This window comes from Berkeleyomyces rouxiae (assembly GCF_048999995.1).
Source record: "Berkeleyomyces rouxiae strain 22BRR77 chromosome Unknown BrBRR77_ptg000004l, whole genome shotgun sequence".
NCBI lineage: Eukaryota > Fungi > Ascomycota > Sordariomycetes > Microascales > Ceratocystidaceae > Berkeleyomyces > Berkeleyomyces rouxiae.
The window spans coordinates 1,206,362-1,228,288 of NW_027396494.1; the positions used below are offsets into that span (position 1 = coordinate 1,206,362).

At 49.3% G+C, this 21,927-nt stretch overlaps 4 protein-coding genes across 4 annotated transcripts; 3 read left to right on the plus strand and 1 right to left on the minus strand.

Moving 5' to 3' along the window:
* Window positions 1-210: 210 nt before the first annotated feature.
* Window positions 211-1,604, plus strand: BROUX77_004560 (uncharacterized protein; the record flags this gene model as incomplete). The annotated part of the gene is made up of 3 exons (XM_073749336.1): window positions 211-566; window positions 666-1,381; window positions 1,480-1,604. 3 exons carry the CDS (start codon window positions 211-213, stop codon window positions 1,602-1,604), a joined length of 1,197 nt encoding a protein of 398 aa, XP_073605017.1.
* Window positions 1,605-3,119: 1,515 nt separating this feature from the next.
* On the minus strand, window positions 3,120-5,591 carry BROUX77_004561 (uncharacterized protein; the record flags this gene model as incomplete). Its single annotated transcript, XM_073749337.1, has 1 exon — window positions 3,120-5,591. The coding sequence occupies one exon, from the start codon at window positions 5,589-5,591 to the stop codon at window positions 3,120-3,122; it is 2,472 nt and encodes an 823-aa protein (XP_073605018.1).
* A 12,356-nt stretch (window positions 5,592-17,947) lies between these two features.
* Window positions 17,948-19,592, plus strand: BROUX77_004562 (uncharacterized protein; the record flags this gene model as incomplete). Its single annotated transcript, XM_073749338.1, has 3 exons — window positions 17,948-18,586; window positions 18,649-19,459; window positions 19,519-19,592. The coding sequence occupies 3 exons, from the start codon at window positions 17,948-17,950 to the stop codon at window positions 19,590-19,592; spliced, it is 1,524 nt and encodes a 507-aa protein (XP_073605019.1).
* A 1,004-nt stretch (window positions 19,593-20,596) lies between these two features.
* BROUX77_004563 (uncharacterized protein) lies at window positions 20,597-21,519 on the plus strand (the record flags this gene model as incomplete). The annotated part of the gene is made up of 4 exons (XM_073749339.1): window positions 20,597-20,600; window positions 20,762-20,824; window positions 20,962-21,033; window positions 21,374-21,519. The coding sequence occupies 4 exons, from the start codon at window positions 20,597-20,599 to the stop codon at window positions 21,517-21,519; spliced, it is 285 nt and encodes a 94-aa protein (XP_073605020.1).
* Between the last annotated feature and the right edge of the window lie 408 nt (window positions 21,520-21,927).

Sequence of the window (21,927 nt, forward strand, 5' to 3'; positions counted from 1 at the left end):
CAAGTGTCTTCCAGCCTCGTTCTCTGCCTTTTCTTCCAGTCCGCGTCACATCCGCGCTTCCATCTCTCAGCACCCTCTTGATTGGCGCATCCGTTTCAAGCACCGTTTCCCATGGAGTAGAGGCCTGTTCTCCCTCTGATTCCATCGACTAAGCCTCGCCACGACCGCGCCTTCTTCTTCCCTCATCTCTCAAAGTAAACTCCCTTCGCCATGGACGACCAGGGCCTCGACATCGACATCTACGGCGATGCCCAGGATGACTACTCTAAGACCGCCGACGATGCCATGCAGGACGATTCCGTCGCCGCCGCAACTCCAGCCTCGGCCCCCGCACAGCCGCAGCTCAGCTCCGACGCGCAACGACCAGCTGCTGCCGATGCCGCCAAGCCAAACATCCCTAAAAAGCCCGACACCGATCCCGCTGCCACCAGCGCTGTGGTCGTGTCTGATCTTAACTGGTGGAACACCGACGACGACGTGCGCGGCTGGGCTAGGGCTGCTGGTGACGAAAACACCCTCAAGGACATTACTTTTAGTGAGCACAAGGTCAATGGCAAGAGCAAGGGGTAAGTCAAGTCCGGTGCAATGACCGCCCGGCCTGGCGTCCGCGTCCACACCCGCATCCGCATCTGTATCCATACTCTCGTCGTGCTAACCCCTCACAGCCAAGTCTACGTCGAGTTCCTCACGCCGCAAGCCGCGGCTACCTTCAAGGAACACATTCACAATATGCGCAATGCGCCGTCCGCCGCCGCCGGTGGAAAGCGCTTCTCTGTTCTATTCTCAAATCCTCACATCAACCCCTTCCGCACACGCCCCAAGGACGGCCTCGGCCGCAACCAAAAGGACGGCAACAACAACCGCATGGGCGGTGGCTCACATCACGATCGCAACAACCAAATGGGCATGAACAATTCCCAAGGTGCATACAACAATCATGCCAACAACAACAACAATAATAATAACAATACTGGTGGCTGGCACAACAACAATAACAATAACATGAACAACCGCGGTGGCTTTGGCGGCCGTGGCCACCAAATGCAGAACAACAACTATAACCGTTACAACAATAACAACAACCACCACCACGGAAACCAAGGAAACTACAACCAAGGCGGCTACGGCGGCTACAACAACAACGCCAACAACAACCGCGGCGGCAACATGATGGCCATGAACAACATGCGCGGTGTCCGCGGTGGCATGAACGGAATGGGCCGTGGCGGAATGGGCGGCAACAACATGGGCATGGGCAACATGGGAGGCCCAATGGGCGGTATGGGAATGGGCATGGGTGCGCCTATGGGCGGTCCTATGGGCGGCATGATGGGTGGCCCGATGAGTGGCCCGATGGGCGGCATAATGGGCGGCATGCAAGGTATGACCAGACTCCCGCAGACACGACTCCGGCGCTGCCTCCAATATGGCTAGGCCCCGTTCCGCCTGCACGCACAATAGCTAACACGTTCTTCTCAGGCTTTCCCCAGATGAACTTTGGCCCCAACGGCTTCTTCGGCGCTTCAGGACCGGCCAACGACGGCCACCAGTCCTCCGACTGGGCCAGCAATCCACACGGCACAAAACGCGCCCGGCCCGAGTAAGTCCAGGGCGTATCCTCAAAGGCCGTCCTAATTCCCTTGTCTCCTTTGTCTCTCTTTCCGTGTCCTAGTTTCTCTTATTTTGCTTCTCCTTCTTTCTCTTTGCTTTGCTCTCCGTCTTCAGGGGTTGTCCGTATTTTTTTTGCATGCTTTACTGCCTTATCTTTCTTGGTCTTGAGGAGTTTTCACGTTATAGGTCATTTTTCTGTTATTTTGCTTGAGTTTTTTATCTTTTTTTTTCATTCTCTTCTTCAATCTTGTTACACCGCCAAACAAAGGTCTCTTCTTTCTTTCTTCTCATGTCCCATCAACTGTTTCCTGTGCGTTATAGACTTTAGACTTTTTTTTTTTGTATTGTTTGTGTATGTGTGTGTATGAATTGTAATACATTGGATGATGTACCTGTACCTCACGGCTGTGCTGAAGATTGCTCAGGCTAGTCATTCCATATATCTCACGAGTCAGAGAGGAGGAATGAGACGCAATGAACTTATCGACAAAGTTTGTGTTAGTTACCCTTGGAAAATTGATTTTCTGCAACTTCAATGGCTTGCTTCATTCCCTCAATGCTGGTCCTCAGCCTGAATACGAGCCATCTTCATCACTTAGAATTATCACAGAAGCATATATCTTGACCTTGTTCTCATGCCATCGCTCACAAACCAAACAACCAACTCAAAAGGCGAGGGTATGAAAAAGAACAATTATAATGTAAGCTGTTCAATGAATCGGATATCAAGCAACGAAGGGGGGGGGGGGGGGGGAAACAAGAGACCACCGAAAAACAAAACACAAAAGCAACGACACCAAACGCTGTAAAATGTATGAGTATCACAGAAATCCATCTCGACGCAAAAAAAGAAGAAAAAAGAGTACAGGAAGACATTGACGAAAAAAATCGGAACAAATAGTCGGCCAGCCAAACAGGAAAAGAAACACAGAGTAACTAGTTAGTCTACCGTGAAGAGAAACAACGTTTCTCCCTCGGCCATGGCGGAGCATTGTTCGTGTATGTAGTTATGCAAAACACGCCAAAAGAAAAAAAAAAAAAACAAAGACCGCCAATCATCAATCCCAAGATGCGAAGAAAAAGAAAAAAGTGCCGCTCAAGCATGGAGACAGAAGCAAAAAAAAACAAAAAAACCAAGAAAAAGCCCGCCGAGATATAAACGAAGAAAAAGCAGAAAGATAGCCTACCGGACAAGAATCTAGAGACGTAGAAAATGCAAATGAAGAGATAAAAAAAATTAGAGCATGTGATGGAGAAGAAAGAAAAGACGAGAAATAAAAAATGTCAAAGACACAGTAGCAGCACAGGCAAGTCGTATTTGCTCCACGCTCATCGGGATCGACGCCTTTGCGGTGCGAGCTGTATACCATATGGAAGCCCCGAAATGAGTTGCTCCTCCGGCTCAACGCTAGACATGCAGCCAACAGACTGACGTAGCCACCGAGCCGCAAAAAAAGCAAGCTTCGCAAAATAAAGGAAAAAAACAGGTGGCATCCCATACGATCGATCTAGCCCGATTCCATGGTATCGCTGCCCAAAAAGCACGTGCCCGACTGGTTATGGCTCCCCCCTGACACCGGGCCGCCGAACCCACCGGGTTGGCCTGACATGGTCACCGGCGTTGTGGGCTGCAGTCCAGTCATGGAGGACGACACGTTGTGGATAGAGCCCGACCTGGCGGGCGTGTTGGCATTGGCGACCTGGTTCTGACAGTGTGGCGTTTGCGGCTGCTGCATCTGGGTTTGGGAATGGGAAGGCGGTTGGGGGCCGGTGGGGGACTGCGCAGGTAGCTTGGATGCCTGGTTCTCGATTTCCCGGGACGCGGGCGAATGCGGCGCCATAGGAGCTCTATTGGGGCTGTGGGGACCGGTGGCTAAGACGTAGGTGGCGCCTGACGGACGTCTTCCGAAGTTGACAGACTGCATATCCACGCTTGGCACCATGTGACCACTGTTGAAAACCGGGACTCCGGTCGTGGCACCAATATCCATGCCTCTCTGTCGCTTCATAGGTTGATATTGGAAGTCTTCGCTGTAGCCATCACACTCAGACATTGTTCGTGTTAGTCCACCCCTTTGACGCATGGCTTGCGGCATAACAGTGTTCACCAACGCCAAATTGTTCATGTGTGCGTGCGCTATCGGTCTCTGTGTGGGTATTTGAGAGGCGAAACTATTCTGATGGAGTCCTCTAGCGGCGCCAGCATATCTAGATGGCACCTGATTGAAATGTGCAAGTGAACTTTGGGGACTGAAAATAGGACTACCGCTGTGTTGCATGGCCTGCTGCGGCGTCATGAGAGGTTGTACTTGCTGGTTAGGCCACTGTGGGTTCAAATTTCCAGACAACCCACTAGACGGGCTCCAAGGCGACTCGGGCATGTTTTGTCCAAACGGCGGCGGTATAATTTGCGGGTGCTGAATCCCAGGGCCAACATGGGTCTGCCGGAGCTGGCCCTCCTGGGCCGCACGCAACTGAGCATGAGCCCCCGCTTGAACCTGTGCTTGGACTGCTTGCGCCTGTGCCTGTCGTTGAGCCTGTGCCTGTGCATGAGCCTGTGCCTGGAATTGGGCTTGAACTTGGGCCTGCTGCTGCGGCTGCGATTGTGTCTGCTCCGGTTGGGCTTCCCGTTTTGCCTTCTGTATTCGCTGTGCATCCTGCCCTTGGGTCTGGCTATTATTAGATTCGGTTTCTGCTTTAGCCTTGACTTTGGCTTTGGCCTTTGTCTGCGACTCATTGCTCGCCCGCCCACCCTCTGGGTCATACAACTGACCATCGGCGTACTGTAACCCACGGAATTGAGGATGGTTAACAACAATAGTCTGTGGTTGAGTTGGCGGACGCGATATGTGTGTGGATTTTGGCGAAGGCTTAAAAGACTGACTCGACGGACCCGTGGATGTTAGCTCGGCGCGGCTAACGGGTGTTTCAGGACCAGCCGACGAGCGCGATGGGGATTGATTGCACTGCTGAGTGACAGGTCGGCTCTCAGCGGTAGGCGGCTCGACAGATACTTGTCGAGACTTTAGGCCAGATGATGTTTGCACCTGTTTAGACCGCTGAGACTGTCTTGGTTGTTCTATTTGGGGTCGCTGTTGTTGTCGGCGTTTTGCCTCATTTTGAGCCTCGCTCTTGGCTTTGGCTTTGGCCTGGACAAGCTTGGTCGCTTCGGGGTCTCCTTGGATGAACGCTTCGAAATGGCTCTTATCTATCAATAGTGTCACAGTCGATTCTTGTGCCGTTTCTGGCGCCGCCATTAACTGTGAAGCGGGTGTCAAATTATGTGTAGACACCGGGAAAGGTATTGATAGTGAACCTGCTTGCATCGTCTCTGGGCCAGATATGGGGATCATATTCTGATATAGAAGAGCCTGCCGGGAACCAGGCGGCAAAAGTTCCGATGAGCCCAGGCCGCTGGGAAAGGATGAATTGGGCCCATCTGCCGCAGCTGTAGTGTTCGACAAAGGTATAGGCTCCATTTCTGTAGAGAATGAGTACCTCGCAGATTCAACCAAGTTACTGTTACTCGAAATGCTATCCATCCCAAAGCTCCCAGTATTCGATATGTTGCCCCAATCCCCAACATTGAGGTTCATGGTCGCATTCATAGACTGCTGAGCCTTTTGGGCGTTCTGGGGTGCCGTGGACTTCTGGCCTTCGGTATTGCTTGACATGGCGTTAGGTGTAGCAGCGATGAAGCTGACTTTAGACTCCGCTACAGGTTGGATACTGCTTTTTCTGTTCATCGAACCCGGGTGGACTTTGGGAGATATCACATCCTTGAATGAAGGTGAGGAATTCCCAGGTAACAAGGCATCATAAATGCTCTGATTCATGGGCTTCTCATGGCGCGAAATTATTGAAGAATCAAGTGTATTGCCTTCATCGTCGGAGCCGGGCATACAGTCGCTGGTTGGAATGGTTGTCTGGGAAGCACTGATTATGCTGCTATCCGGGTTATTGGACTGGCCCCCCAGCATGGTGGGTTGGGAAGAACCAATAAAATCGGTGTGGCCAAAAGCTTCAACGCCACTTGAAATGATTCCTGTTTGAGATGTTGGTACCGTTCCAAGAGGGTTAAAACTTCGAGTTGAGTTCACAGTGAAGCTTTGGCTTGTAGGTTGATACATAATAGGCGCATTACCTACAGGGGCCTGAACTTGTCCCTGAGATTCTGGCTGTGAAGCGGATGTATCTGCAAGAGCAGAATAAAGTACAGCGTTATTTCTCATAAACCCGTGCGTCTGGGAGGCAAGAGTAGTATTGCCGCCCGTTGTCAGTGTGGAATTTTGTATCTGTGTGTGGCTGGCTGAAAGCCTGGTCTGTGCATTATGCACGCCATACATGGGAGTTGGACTGAAGTCAGTTGTGGAGGCATCCATTGGAAGTCTCATTGAAGATGGCGATACCATGTCGGTAGACATGTGTAGCATTCTGCCGGTTTGCTGCAAGTTGCCAGATGCCAAGGAGTTGCTGAGATTAGAATTGTCGACCTGAACAATGTTGGAAGTCATATTTTCCATAGAAATTGATCCAGGAGAATGATGTTGTCCCATCTGGAAATGGGTGCCAATGGACGACCCCATTAGCCCTAAACCCTCGTTATATGTAGATGAAGATTGCTGCATAGATTGCCATTGTTGACCAGTATACCTGTTGTCCAACACCATGTCGGTTACACCAGCACAGTCCGATGTCTTGGAGGAAGCTTTGTAATGAGGGGAACTCTGCTGAAAGCCAGTATTTCCTGAGTTCAAATTCTGCGATGAGCCTGGGCCTGCATCGCTGGTAGACATAGAGGGTATAGTCTGCGAATGGAAGTTTATCATGGGATAGACTTGGGAATCTCTGGGCGGCGGTGAAGAAGTAATGCCTCTGAAATCCCTTACATGGCAATATGCCGCCACCTCCCACTCAAGTAGATGATTGAGCTCGACTTGGCTTCGATCTTTATTGATGGGATAATCGAAAGCATGGTTGCCACTAGCTGCTGGGCCAATAGGGCATGTAGCACTTGCCGGTGCAAGAAATGGGTGAGATGCAAAGTCGGCCACTGGCCTGCATCCGCCAACTAGCAATCTTGATGCACAACTTCTTGGCTTCTTCTTAGTCTGTGAGTGGCTACCAAGGTCACACCACCTATTACCAAACAGGCCTAGTTAGTAGAGGCTACCTTTAGCCAAGACAGCCGAATTTTGACACTTACAAAGTTGAGCTCGATATTATACAAGGATCCACCGTTGTTAATTGTGGCCCTTTCCCTGGTTTTGACCTCGAAATAGAGCCAAGGGTGTCAATGGAACGACGTTTTTGAAGGTCTAAAAGATAGAGAAGACAAGTTTGTAATCTTGCTACTAACAAGACAGCATCCTTGGTCGTCTCAAGCCCAGACTGTTGGAATAACGCATAAAACGCTTCTATTGAAGCCATATTGAGAGATGATGGATATCGCACAAGCGGAATCTGGCGGAACTCTTGTAGAATCGAAATGCCAATCACACAAGATCGTTAGGGAAGCGCCGGAGATGGTGTCAAAGGCCGATTGGTTCAAGAGGCGAAGAGATTGAAATACCGCTTCATAAGGGAAATGCGATTTAATATAGAGGACGCCAGATTGGAAACAGGAAGTCGGTGGAGAGTTTCACTAACCCACTCGTTCGGCCGATCGAGCTTTGGTCAATAATAACGATTGTTCCAAAGGCTAGCTTCCAAGTGAGATCACAGTGTTTCCGACTCCGATTTGTCTATATCGCTAAAAGTAGCGCGCCCGATATTATGATCTTGACCGGAAGCAAATGTCAGAACTAGACAAGAACTGTACAGTGTTTCCAGTGCCTTTCTGTCTTTCTAGATCACAGTTCCTCCCAGCCAGTGGTGCCTGAGATGCGCCTATCAAGGTATCTCGGTGTAGAACGGTAAAGAGCAGAAAGAGACGAAACAGCGGATGTCAGGTAGGAACAAGCTGACAGAGAATGAAGGTACAAAGAATAAGGTGAATAAAAATTATGCAGGAGTGGAAGAATAGGTAATAAAAACTCATTAAAGTCGAAGAACCGCTGGTACGGTAGTATGTAACTATGCGTGGAACAATAAGATGAAGAGAAGTGAAAAGAAAAAAGGGTAAGAACAAAGGCTTAGGAGCTGTTGATCAAACCAAGAGGCCCTCTTAGGTGAGCCAGTCTAGTCAATAGAGCCCAAACAAGAAGAAGATAGTAGAAGGAGGGAAGAAGAAAGTGAAGAAAGAACAACAAGAGCGCTGATGGTGGAAGCTGGGAGGAGCCAGGGTTTTGGTCAATGCAGCTGATCCCAGTCTTAGTTCTTGTCAGTCTTTGTTTGGGGCAGAGAAACATGTCAATCAAGCACGTCGTAGTTGGCCGTCGAGGCTGGTGGTGGAGGTAACAGTAATGGGAGATAAAATCCCAGCTGAAAAGGCAAGACGGCTAGTCCGTTGTCGACCTATTGCGGCCGCCTCACTGCTCCCTCCAGCCAAGACCTTGCTTCTGGATTGAAAGTATATGTACCGAGTACACACAGACTTCAACTTGGATTTGGCTACCAACCTTCCACTCCTTGTCCTTGTCCAGTGCTTTGCTTCTGCAGCAAACTTGCAGGTAAAGATGCATTCAAAATTACTCCTCGCCAAGAAGGGCGTGAGCATGGAAAACCGAGAGAACTCAACTTATTTGTGTGTTCCATCCCATGTCACAACCAGCCAGATCGAGTCTAGAGGATTGGCAAAGTAGCGGGAGCAAAGAGAAAACAAGGCCAACGAGGAGGCCTTGCCTCTGCACCGACAGGAAAACAAGCGAGGGCAACAAAAACAACAACATGGAAAATCGACATGCAACCCATCCGGTTCAAGACCCAACCTAGCTTGACTAGGCGTTGTATAAACGTCAAGAAGACCAGACTATCTGGACTTGGTGTGTCTATGTATGCACAGGTGCACACAGGCATACCAATTAACTGTCATAGGAAGCTGGCGGTAGTGTGGCGGTGACATATGGTCCACGCAAGGACAATTAGACTGCGGGTTAATCCGCCAGGCCATTGACTTGCAGTCAGGAGGGAGGGAAGAGTGCCGGTGGCCTCTGATACCTCATGGCAAACCAAAGGAGAAATCTGGGAGCCAAATTGAGAAGCGGCTGCAGCGGCGGTAGTCCCCTCAGCTAGCAGGGCCTTGACATTGTATTCAAGTACCTGAGCCTCGTTTTGTTTCAAGAACCTCTAGTTAGTTATATGTATACTAGTACCATACAATGGTTCTTTACGAGAGCGAGGGATACAGCTTCCTGCAGCAGCTAATCAGATTCCGTTTACAAGGCGTGCATCTTGCAGTAGCCAAATGTCAGCGTGGCTCTAGCCTGGCATGGGCATCTCTTGCACCTGATGAAGTGAGCATGTCTGAGTATTTATATACCCAAGAAAACGGTGCCCCTGGCGTTTACCACGTCAGAAATGTTTGTCCTCCTCTCTTGTTATTGTAACTCGGTGACACTGGAGCGCTAGCACCTCACTCACCATGATCACCCGGTGTGCAGGGCCTTTCTATTTCAGCAGTAACCAGCCACCGGGACCGAGTCACCAATAAGCCTTGACAAACAGGCACAAGTTTAAAGTGCCTATACCGTGTGAGAAAATCGTCTTCGCGTACTTGGGGCTGCTGAAAACCGGACCAGGGGCATTTCATGGCGTCCATACACGCGGGACGGAAATATATTCTCTCTTGAGTAAAAGAAGACGGCCATCAGTTACGGTGCCACTAGTGGACCAAAGGGCCGGGGCTGTAGGAGCGAGTATCAGCCTGTTACCGTCTGGAGGAGTCAAAGCGAATGCGCCATCAACTCCTCAATATAAAGACTGCAGTTGAATGCGAAAATGTAGCATGGAAGTGCCGTCATCTTCACATCCAGTAACTCAGTAACAACCGCACATCCATATACAATGGCTTCTGGTGCCGACTTCTCTTGCTTGACTTCTGCCTCAACACTCGCCCGACAATATTGCAAGGGAGAGTAAAAGCGGGGTCTTGAGACTAGTCTGGTCCATTAACACTAAACTTGTACAAGTATACAAGTGAAAATGTGAGCCAAGTCAAAAGACGCCAGTCTTCGGGACAAGACCCCCTCCCTCCCCCAGGTGAAGATGCCTGTAGTGACCATGGAGGCTTGGATCAACGGAGTGGCTTCTGGTCCTTTACATGGTTATTATTCGTCAAGCCCTCCTCGCCTTCATATGTCATTTCGGTGTGTATCGGCACAAAATTCAGATGATGGGAATGGGCATTGCAAGGCCAGCGTAGCGAGGTAGGATAGAGGGGGGAGGGGGGCCTTGCAAACAGACAACAATGGGAATTACTCGACCACGAATATCTCACTGGTGTAGCTGTCATGTTGGTGAAAGTTGCTCGCATGAAAGAGCACCTGTTCCTGCAAGCAAAACATTGACAAGCAGTCTTGAGAAATGGGTTAGCATCAAGGAATGAATGCCCTGTTATCTTTCTCATGACTTCACTGAACTTGCATTAATAGCCCTGCTTGCGCCATGTGCACATGAGAAATCAGTCGAGTTGGTAGCTTGCTGAGTATAGGACTTGTCAAAAGCAAGTCTTGGACATCCCGCCAATCCGGAAGTTAGTTCCTGTCGGTCGCTCTACAGTAACAGGAAGTGAGTGGCAAAGCAAAGTACAACCAAAACCCCACCCTTGGTCTGTGGATACGGAGCATGGATCAGCTTAGCTTGAAATTTGGTAGCGTACATTATATAGCAAACCCCGGGTTGCAGCAAAGCCTACTGGATCTTAGCTCGGATAGAATATGAGCAGTCATAAGACCCAAAAGAAAGCATAACGAGTTAGTTAACTAGTTACTTGGGGACTTGCATATTTTGTACTTCTTATTTACTGATTTCCAGACAGTTTGGCTGTGTTGCCCCCTCTTCGTCATCCTAGCCATTCATAGGCCCTGTCGAGCCGGAGGAAAGAGAACGCTACGCTGAAAAGTAATCTCAGGGCTTTTTTGAGAATGGGTGGAGTGAGGAAAAAGGAACGCCTGAGGAAATGAGACCTGAGGGGAGAGGGGGGAATGGCGCAGAATGACTGCAAGGAAAGAGACAGGCGCAGGTCGAGAGACTGATGACTTCGATTTTGACTGTCGAGAATGGCTACATGCACAAGATCATGGCTAGTCTTTGTTTTGGTAACGATGCCAGGACGTCGGCTCAGAGTTTCGGCGGTACAGTTTCACCATGTTCTTCTTTTCGGTACGTGTTCCATGATGTGATGCAGCCAGCCGCAAGCCAACTGGCCATAAACAAGAAGAGGCCATGCGATTTCAGGCCCTGTGGAAAGCAGTGGGTCATACTGGTGGATAGATCGACGTTGTTATGGATGAAGGATGGTAGGGTCCGTCTAAAGGCTAAGTGACAAGTCAACCGCAAGGGTACAAGGATAAAGAGAAGAGAAAAAAGGACGGCAAAAATCAGTAGCGAGCGCGAGTTGAGAGGGGGGAAAAAATACCTATAGCGAGCGAAAGGAAGCAAAAATACTGGTTCGGATGTGTACGCAAAATGACAGCCCGTGGAGAAAAGAGAGACGGGTCCTTAAAGCTGTATCATTACACACACGGGGCTACAGGAAACCAGCAGGAAGGGCCAACCTTGAGACAAAAACCCACAATTTTGGTGCGATGTCATGCGGGCTAGGGTTCGGGCCAGGGACTAGAAACGATGAAATGTGATTGGTTGCATGGCACTCAAAATTGCCAGAAAAAGGAAAAAAGGCAAGCACTATATATACAGGTACAAGCTACTTAGTTGCAACTACAAATTACTTGGTACAGGTCAATAAGTTATGACTCAAGCCAGGCCAAGGAAGAGAACAAACAGGATTTGACTGGGGAGTCTCCACCTGAACTACTCCTTCTCTCGCTCAACTGTAAGGACTTGTTCTTGGGGGTGGGAGCCCTTGGTCACAATTCTGCATTCTGCACATGTCCTGCTCGTTTCGGTTGACTTTGCTTTGACTTGCAGCGTCATAATGTCTGGCAGGGAAGATACGACGAGGCACACGTGAGAAAGGACACAAGCACAAGTGCAAGTGCATGCATGCCTGCCTGCCCGCCCGCCCGTACGTCCTAAGCCGCTGCAGACACACACACGCATACGCACATCCACATGTCCGCCTCTCCGCCCTTACAACTATGTTAAGATTGTCCTGCCCTCCGATGCCACGCGCTGCACGGAGTCCACTGCTGTGCATGTGGCGTCGGATGAAACAAAGTTCTCGAAGCAAGGCACGAATGCAAATGTGTTTTGTTTTTTACAAGCAACTAACTACATGTGTTCTTGGGAACTCGGACTCGTGAATCCTCCACTGCAGGGTATCGTGATAGCTTCGAAGCTGTGTGCCACATGTAGTTATATGTTTGTATTGTGTAGTTGGTTAGTCATAGTACCAATACTACATACTTTTCCACCAGCTCCTCTCAACCTTTAGGCAGCCCGGTTGTGCGGCTGAATTTAGTCTAACGGCGCTTTGGCTCTTTGGTGTTACAGCTCTCGTCCTTCATGGACAACATCCAGCCGCCTATTTATGACCATTAAAGATGTAGGCTCACGATCCCCGCCCCGAGTTTTTTTTTCCTTGCGAGGTAGCACCACTACCAACACATACGCTCACATGGACGTATGTCTCTATGTATATATGAATGTACATACGCAACCCACACTTGTGTGGGTTTGGCACAGAACCTCATGGAAACCTCTACAACGCTGAATAGCGACAATATATGCAGGCGCCTCCGAGAGAAGGAGCGCGCATATCCAAGCCCTAATGCCACACAAAAGAAAAATCCAGAGAAAAGAAGCTTGTGCGTGTGCCGCTTCCCTACAGCGCATGATATGGCTAGAACAGTTACATCTATCTACCTCTGGTTTAGCGTTCAAGAATATTCGACAGGTCAATGGCAGTTCGGTGTGTGTGTCCGCAAGCTTGTATACATGCATGTACTTGTATTTACACTTACAGAGCTAGGCATGGAATATGAACGTCGACTTACCGAGTGTCTCAAACTTGTAGATCGTCTCATGGCATCCCGACGCCCGGAAACTCATCATATAATTAAGCCTATGTTGCTGTTGCTTTGACATCAAAAGCGAGCGTGTGTGTGCAAATGCATGCGTACCCCAAGCACTTGTATAGTTACAATCACACATAGTGCCTTTCTTGCCTGCGTTCAGCATTCTTTGTCGACCATCATGCACTCATTTCAGAGTGCATGACCGAATGTTTCACGTTCATGGGTCATCTAACTAGAATTATGTGTAGTTATACTATCCAGGCTCCCAAGATTGGCACCACCAAGTACTTGGACCTATGCCTGTGGTAACTAATACTTTTATAAACTGACTGTTGAAACTGAATAATGACTAGTGCTTGCGGCAGCCTGGTAGCTCTGGTCAAGGGCGGCCAAGTTGATCACTGCCAGAGCAAGATCGTGATCCGAAGTCTAGAGGCGTCGATTCAGCCACGTTCATGAAGCAAGAAAATGACTACTCTGCTTCTCGACACTCGGGGTCACATCTTGGCTCCTCATGGCATTGTTTTGATTAGCCTCGGACCAACTTTGCAAAGTTTCCCTGCGTGCGTGCAGTAACTAGAGTATCTTACTATGCGTCTTGGTGGCGTTTGGCGCCATATGTTCTTGTGGCATTGGTTACGGTTACAGGTGATCACTCCGCTGTTCAACAGTAGTCCTCATCTGCTCTGCACAAATACGAGCGGGACAAACTTGCACAGGTATACACATGGAGGACTTGATTGGCACGTCTCGTTTGCTTCAACAGGGAAGCCATAGGAGGCAAATGTGCGGCAAGGGGGCCGTACCGGAAAATAAGAAGCCATCGCCACAGCCAATACTTGTACAAGCCTATAGGCGTGTGCCATTTTTTTGCCATCCCATGTCTCTTTTTCCTCATAACTCTTGGGCTGGTTCTTGAGATCCGGGCTGAGTCTAGGAGCTTGAAATGGTGATCCGTAAATATACTGTGTGACTCCCCGAATTTGATAAGGTGTAGACATCCACAGATGTATATGCAAGTTCTGCCTGTAGAGTATGGAGTCTTTAACCGTGCACAACGAAGGAGCAGCCACATCTCCTGAATTACACCAGAGTTTGGTCTTTGCATGTACTAACTAACCTACAACAGAATGACAGTTACATAGTCAACTAACTATCCAACTTGCAAACCCACACTCGTAAAAAATGCTTGTACCCAAGGGCACCAGTCAACGTCCACCCTGTGGCTGGAACTTCGCCAAAGATCCCCGATCTCGCCCCAGATCATATTTCCTGGCATCCGATTGGCCCCAGTGTAAGTGTGAACACTATCCAACACCCACATCTATAGCACAAGGACTTTCACGAGCCCAAAGCAACGGGCTGTTTGCGATTCCATTCGCTGTCCATTGTTCGAGGAAGCCGATTTGCAGGGGCCAGGTTATGCAGTGCACTTGTAGTTTTTACAGGCACAAAAACCTTGCCAGTGACACAACCAGCCATGTACGTACGTGCATACATATAACAGTTAGTTAAATACATGTAGATGGATGGATGCTTGTGCCTCGAGCATGTATGTCGTCTACTTACGCAGCTTAGTCATGGTGGCTAGTACCGTCAACCGAGTTTTGACATGGACCAGTTTAAGCAACTTGTACATTTTGTGCCCGCCTCTAGTACTGTTTTTCACCATGTTGAAATGAGCCGTGTACCACAGCCCCACGCCACAACCCACAACCAAACGAACATCATTGTTCCAGAAGCACAATGAGAGGACTTTTCGGCCTTTGTTGACCGGTTTAGGGTTTGATCAAAGGTCCACTCAACCAACTAAAGGCAGTTTGGCAGTTTTTCCCAGGCAAAGGGCCAGGAAAAACTGGCTCTCGACTAATCTACAAGTACACAAGTACTACACATCACCATGTATATTGTACTACTTGTATACATACATATGTACCTGGGGAAGGAATATCCAACCAAGAACAGGTTCAGCACCCCCCCCCCCCCCTCCCCTCTCCCTCTTCCCGCAGGTTTTCTCCTTGTGTGTTCAGCTGGACCAGCATCCGGGCCTTGGCTGCTCAGCACTGACATGACCCAAAAAAAAAAGGAATAAAAAAACATAAAAAAAAAGAGAAAAGAGACCCTTGTCGCATGTGAAGCCTGATGCAGTCGATGCGTGCATACTCACTTTCAAGCAACTATAAGATGCTCATAACTATGGAGCACGCTTCTGCAAGTAAGTGCGTGTACTCCTACAACCACATACATACTCTCTAGGCATTTTGTTGTTCAGCAAGTCTCGAAACTATGCTCTGGGGGCTCCTTGTATAGATCTCCCTCTGGGATAAGAACAAGGGGCAGCTAGCACCATCCCGACCTCGACTTTTTTTTTTTCATGCCTGTCCTGTGTAAGCAGGCATTCTCAAGCATCATGATACAGGTACCAACCGGCTGCTAGCAGTTACACACAAGTAAGTAACGAGTTGGATGTTTCTGCATCTGCATATTTGTTCTTATCCGCATGGACACGTGAATCATGGCCCGGCTACACACGCATCTTGGATGAAGTTCCCACATGCACCTGTCTATCCAATGCAACGCAGGCACTCTGTGGATGTTGTGACTAGCCGCAGATTGTGCAGCAGCCGACAGCATCTAGAAGAGTCTAGGCAAACCATGCAGCACTCGGTCAATGGTGATATCACGGTAAAAAGAAAAGCACGTCTACATACCCAATCAAGCGGGGTTGACTTGCTCACCGCCTACTTGGACGATTTTCCGCTAGTCCCAAAAACAGGCCGTTTCCCGAGGGTGGCTTCGTTCTTTGTACACGGACAAGTACGCACAACACGTCGTTATTTAGTTACAGTCAACTGGCATAGGTAGAGACTTTGAGCTTTGAAGCTCCAGAGCCCTGTAGCAATCGTGCCCCAGGATACTGGGCTGTGGGCAGACAGTTGGACTGGGAATAAGTGACCAGGGAGAGAGACAATGGAGACAGCCCATTCCCGCGGGCCGTAGTCGGGGGTGATGGTGATGGGACAGGTCGACAGGTCTTGGTCTTGCGAGTCCATGTAACCGTATGCAGGTATACAAGCATACAAGCATACATACAAAGACACTGGCCAACATTGCCTCTGTCTCTGGACTGGGGTTCGCGGACAAGCCACATGTCGCCTCGGACAGGTGAGCTTGAGACACTAGACCCCTCTGGCCATGGCACGGCGTGTGTGTGTGTCTGTATGTATGAATGTATGTACAAGTGTAGCTAGTTACAGTACAACATACATACATACACACATCACGGGGAGGCGTAAGTGTATATGCCCTCACACAACCCAAACACTGCGCTGATGTCGGCATGTGCATGTATCGACAGGTACTTGTACTTGTTTGTACTCATACTTATGTACATATATCCAGGCAGAGGGCCAGGCAAAGACTACCGAGCATCCTACATACAAGTACCATGACATGTCGATAGCACATCATTTCTGCTTTGGCTACTTACACACAACGGTGTCCTTGTAATACATCGCGATACCTCTGAAAGCACGACCTTTGTCGCAACTAGGCGCGCCGGAACCAGCTTCAGCTGACAGCCACCCACCCTCTCATTTTTGATATACGTCGCACTGGCTATCCTGACAGGTACGAGTTAAGTTTTTTTTTCATACAATGTGTGTACATGCATTCTGTTCGTCTTTCTCAAATTGCACTCATCACTACTTCTCCACTTCCCATGTTCTTTCCCGTCATGTTCCAGAGCTTACGACAACCTTGGCCTTGGTAAGGGCAATCTTCTACCAAGTCTTGCACACAGGAGCGCCACGATTTTCCTTGCAGATGCAGATCAAGATTCCGACAGCTACTCCATGCACAAGCGAGGAATTGGTCAAAAATAGAGAGACTGTTGCAAACCAGGCGGCTCAGCAGACTTGTGTTTCTGTAGGCTTTTTGGCCAAGGCAAAGCCCACCCAGGCCCTGATAACATTCTGGGGAGTGATAGGACTGACTACTACTTGTTGGCGCTTGCGAAGCAAGTGACGTTGATATTTTCTTGTAACTAGTCAGTTATACCTGTGTAGTCAATAAACTGCGACTTGGCCCTCAGTCGCTCACCCAGGCGCAAAGAAGCTTACATTGAATGAGAAAAGAGACCCCTCAGTGCGCCTGCATGTCCCACATTGTCCCTATTCTGGCTGTATCTCTCATTCCTGAAATCCCTTGCAGGATAAGCAACAAATGTCGTTGATTTCTGAACATGTTTTTTTTGGGATGAAAACTGTTAGGGTTACTATTGTAGTTAGGGCCTTGCTAGATAGTGGCATGCAGCTGCCATCAGCTGTGTGCAAATGAGGACCCACCTCATCATCTGTTCTCTGTGCGATAGTTGCATACCACTCCAAACTGCCTATCATTCATGCTTAGGTGCATAACCGCGTCTTGTGTGCCTTGTACCGCGTCGCCCTTGGGGCCAGTCCCCTATCCACATCCTTCACGGGCCTAGCCTTGCCCATTGACTGGAGCATTAGTTCGTGTTCAGATCTAAGCCTCGATGCGACGGCTGTCCCCCTGAAGAAGCAATTCCAATTCTGCTGTGCTGCTTTTCTGCCAACGGCACCCCTCGTCCTCGTTGATTCGATACACTTGATCCAAGCACAACACGGTCTTGTGTCTATTTTAGTGCATCGTCGAGCTCTTTTCCCGTCTCTACAGCCACAGTCTTTTCCTTTTTTTATTTGTTTCCCACCATCCACTCACAATCCCCTCGCTGCCGTGGGCTGTTTGATCGCCGGGTTTCTGGGCTCTGTGTTAGCAACCGTGTTAGGAGAGTTAACGTCATCGCATTGTCTGTCCATTCCACACCACACTACACCACACTAAACCAGGCCAGGCCAGGCCACGCCGCATCAATTCACATTTGCATCTCTGTTCACACACAGCACCTCCATCTACACCTTTTTTGGCCGCACGTGTCGAAGCCGCTTCGATTTTCCGACCCTTACTCATCGTTGCCGATTAGTTGACCCCATCGTCAAGCGCATCAGGCCTCAACCTTGGTTTTTCCTCGGACGCCGCCGCTCCCTCCATCGCTGCATCTCGCATCACTCATTTGCCCAGGGGGCTATTATTTCCATCTTTTGATTATTCGTCCCGTGTTAATTGGTCTAATTTGCGCCTATAATCCTGTCACCTACTCAACAACTCAACCATCCGCTCCCGCATCCGCCATCGCATCCGACTAATCACAATCTCGACATTGCCACTTTGCAAACATGAGGCTTCCGACCCGCGAATCCAGCCTGCTTCTGTTGCTGCTGCCTTCATTGGCCGCCGGTGTCGCCATCACCGACACCAAGGCCTCGGCTAAGGACGTGGCAAGCAACAGCGAGCTCCCCGGCGTTGCTGCTGCCCTTGATGACCCTGCCTCCACATCTCTCACCGAATCCGTAAAATCCGATGATTCCAAGGCCACTTCTTTGGCCGATGACAAAGGCCCCGTCGATGGAAAGGATGGCAAGCCTCACAATGGCCCTTGGGTTGAGACCACCGACAGCAAAAAAGAAAAGGAGGCCGGCACTGCCAAGAAACCCAGTACTGAAACCACCAGCAACACCGTCATCGATGGTAAAAAGATTCCCGAGTCAAACGATGGCGTGATGGACGACAAGAACCGCGAAGCTCCCAAGACCGGCACGACTGGAAACGATGGTGGTGTCTCTGAGAAGGACAAGGCGCGTAAGCAGGAGGAGGGAAAGACTGGCGAGAAGCCCAAAGGCACACCCGAAACACCCAAGGAAGCCCCCCCTCTACCTCATAGTGAGGAGGAGAAGATCCTCAAAGATTCCGGGCAGGCAGTTGAAAAGCCGCCCGCAGCCAAGGGTGGCGTCATCAATGACAACACTGGCCTCGAGGTAAGCTCCAAATCCTTTTGAAATACTGCGTGTTCGTTCCCTAACAATATCAATCTACATAGGTTCCTGGCGATCTTCCCGACAAGATCCAAGACAAGCCCAACCCCGTTCCCGACTCCGCCCACAAGGACCATCTCGATGTATCCAAGTCCAGCCCCGGTAGCACTACTGACACCACTTCGCCGGCATCTGGAGGATCATTCCACTCATTTGTGCTTTCTTTTACCATGATCATGTTTGCCGAGATTGGCGACAAGACTTTCCTCGTCGCTGCTCTGATGGCTATGAAGCATGACCGTGTAGTTGTCTTCAGTGCTGCTTTCAGTGCCCTTTTGGTCATGACCGTCCTGTCTGCTGTCCTCGGACACACCGTCCCTGTGATTCTACCCAAAAAATTAACTGCGTTCCTGGCCTCCATGCTCTTCTTTGTTTTCGGCGCCAGACTTCTGCGCGAGGGCATGGCTATGAGTCAGGATGAGGGTGTCGGCGAGGAGCTACATGAGGTCGAGCGTGAGCTTGCCGAAAAAGAAAAAGGTGGTTCTCTGGCTTCCCTCGAGATGGGCCTGGGCAACTCCCGCAAGGGCCGCTTCAACAGCTCCGGAAACACTTCCAATCGCAGACGTCCCCCCAAGACTGTCTTCACTGGACTGAGCAACCTGGTCAACCTATTCCTGAGCCCTGCGTGGATCCAGACCTTCATCATGACTTTCCTGGGTGAATGGGGTGACCGTTCTCAGATTGCTACAGTTGCCATGGCTGCCGGTCCCGACTATTGGTACGTGACCGTTGGTGCATTGGTTGGTCATTTCCTGTGCACCTCGATTGCTGTTCTTGGCGGCCGTGCCATTGCCGGTAAAGTGAGCATGAAAGTTGGTAAGTATTGTAATTTCACTCGTAAAACTGTGTCGACCCTTTCTCTAACAATTCTTTAGTTACTATTGGTGGCGCCATTTCTTTCTTACTGTTCGGCATTGTCTATCTCTATGAGGCCATGTCATCTGCCTAAGTAAGACGCCTCCCACAAAGGCAGTCCTTTCGCGGTAAAGTAACTAGATGAAGAACCCGTTTTCTACGCGTCGTATCCTTCAGAGCGCGTCTTTATTTTTTATTGGTCTTGCCATGAATGACATCGTCGTCTGTGCAACCTCATATCCACTCTCTTTTATATAACTCCTGCTATTGGCTGAATTTGCCTCGCCCTCTATCTGATGTCGAACGTCTATCCGACGATGAGCGTCTCAAGCCCTTCCTATGTGTTTTATCTATTTTGTTTGACGACCTCTTTCGGAGCGGTTTACCATTGATTTTATGCAAGCTCGCCTCAAACATGGCCTTACTCGTAAGCCCAACCTTGACCCGAGTCTTTGTATTCTGGTATTCGTCCAGTGACGGCCAGCATTTTTTTTTGGGAGTTCCTTTTCCCTGTGTTTTATTTGTATATTTTGCCTGGGTTTTTCCATTGGCTTGGCAGAACGAGATTTTATGTGATTGCACACTTTACACCATCAAGGATGGAATCAAAATTGCACTGATTGGTAATGGGTGCCGTGATTGTATATCTAACTCTCGTGCGGTTCAACAGGCATCCGAAGCTGGTGCGCAAAGGACACATAGTGTCTGGAAAAACACTTCAGCTTTGTAGCCTCTTTTCCATTTTTGGGTGGCCGTACTTTTAGTACCTATACATAGTTATCTGCAATCGTGTCATAGAGAATTGCCGGACAGCACAATGCTAAATTGCAACCTCCAAAATCATTGCCCCGTATAAAAGTTGCCATTTAGACTTTCCACGTTCATCAAAACCCACAAGAAAAGAAATACCATCACGTGAGCGAAATATCCAAATCGGGGCAAGCTCACACTTTGTGCGGTGGGCTAGCCCTAGGATTTTTCTTTGGCCAAACTTGCCCACCTTTGCTTTGACTGGCACCCGCATCTAATACTGGCCCGTTCAACAATTGCGAAAACCTCCTTTGTCGTTAGGGAAGATAATCACAATTTACCGCCAAAATGAGTACGTCTGCTCTCGCCGTTCCCCCACCACAAGTTTGAACCGGAAAATCGACAATTCCACCGGTCACAAACGCCGTTCGTCGTGATGGATATCATGGCGGATGGTTGAGAAACAACACCGAAAGAGCTCGTTATGCTGACTCGTCTACTCTCACCCAACAGCGAAGGGTACCTCTAGCTTTGGCAAGCGCCACAACAAGTCGCACGTTCTGTGCCGCCGCTGCGGTTGGTCTACCCTCATTTCCTCCTTGCAAGGCGCTTCGAATCGACCTCACCTCGCACGAAATGAACCGAATTCGATCATCGATGCGCCTGCAACAACTGCATGAACGCTAGTATTAACGAAAGAAATCACACTCTAGGCCGCCGCTCTCTTCACGTCCAGAAGCACACCTGCTCCTCTTGCGGCTACCCTGCCGCCAAGACCCGGAAGTGTATGTTAAAATCCAACCCACCTGAATCTGAACATGCCCAGTCTGGCAGTCCAGCCTCCAGAGCAAAGTACGACTCGATACAACGTTCAACCAACTCGTAAAAGCAAACGACAGCTATGAGTTTCGACCTACCCGCAATCAATGACTCCGCCCCTTGAATATTCGGCCAAAAATACACAGTCCGCAACTTGACTTAGTCATGTCGACACACGACGAACTCTCATTCTCTCGTAAACGACGTTTTAACTCTGTTCTGGAACTTGACTGCTTGACCCAAAACTGGATTCTATTACAACATCTTATTGAAGCAGGCACAGAAAGCTAACTGGCATACCAATAGTCAACTGGAGCGACAAGGGCAAGCGGAGAAAGACCACCGGTACCGGTCGCATGCGCTACCTGAAGGATGTTTCCCGGCGGTTCAAGAACGGCTTTCAGATCGGTGCCCCCAAGGGTGCTCGTGGTCCCGTCGCCGCCGATGCGTAAATGCAATCTGTGATTCCCGAATAGAAGCCCTTCAAGACCAAAAATTTCCATGAAGAACGAAACGAAGAACACATCAAAAAAAAAGAATGAAAAGACTACTTGCTTGTCTTCCTACAGTGGGCCTCTCTCTGTTTGTCACCATGTCTTGCATAGTAAAACAAGGTCGTCTTTCATGTCAATTTGTTACATAGTGAACACCACCTTCGGGTAGTAAGCCAAATGGAGAAAAAGGGTGAATAACAGGCGCTACAAAACCTGGACTAATAAAGCCAACGGTAGATTCTGTTATACTTGGACAAATGTTGAATGCAACTTTGAGTATGAGCAAAACTTGGCGGGGGAGGGGATCATCGCAGCTGGGGTTGCACATAGGTACGGCTGCAACGCCCGATTTGATATTATTTGCAC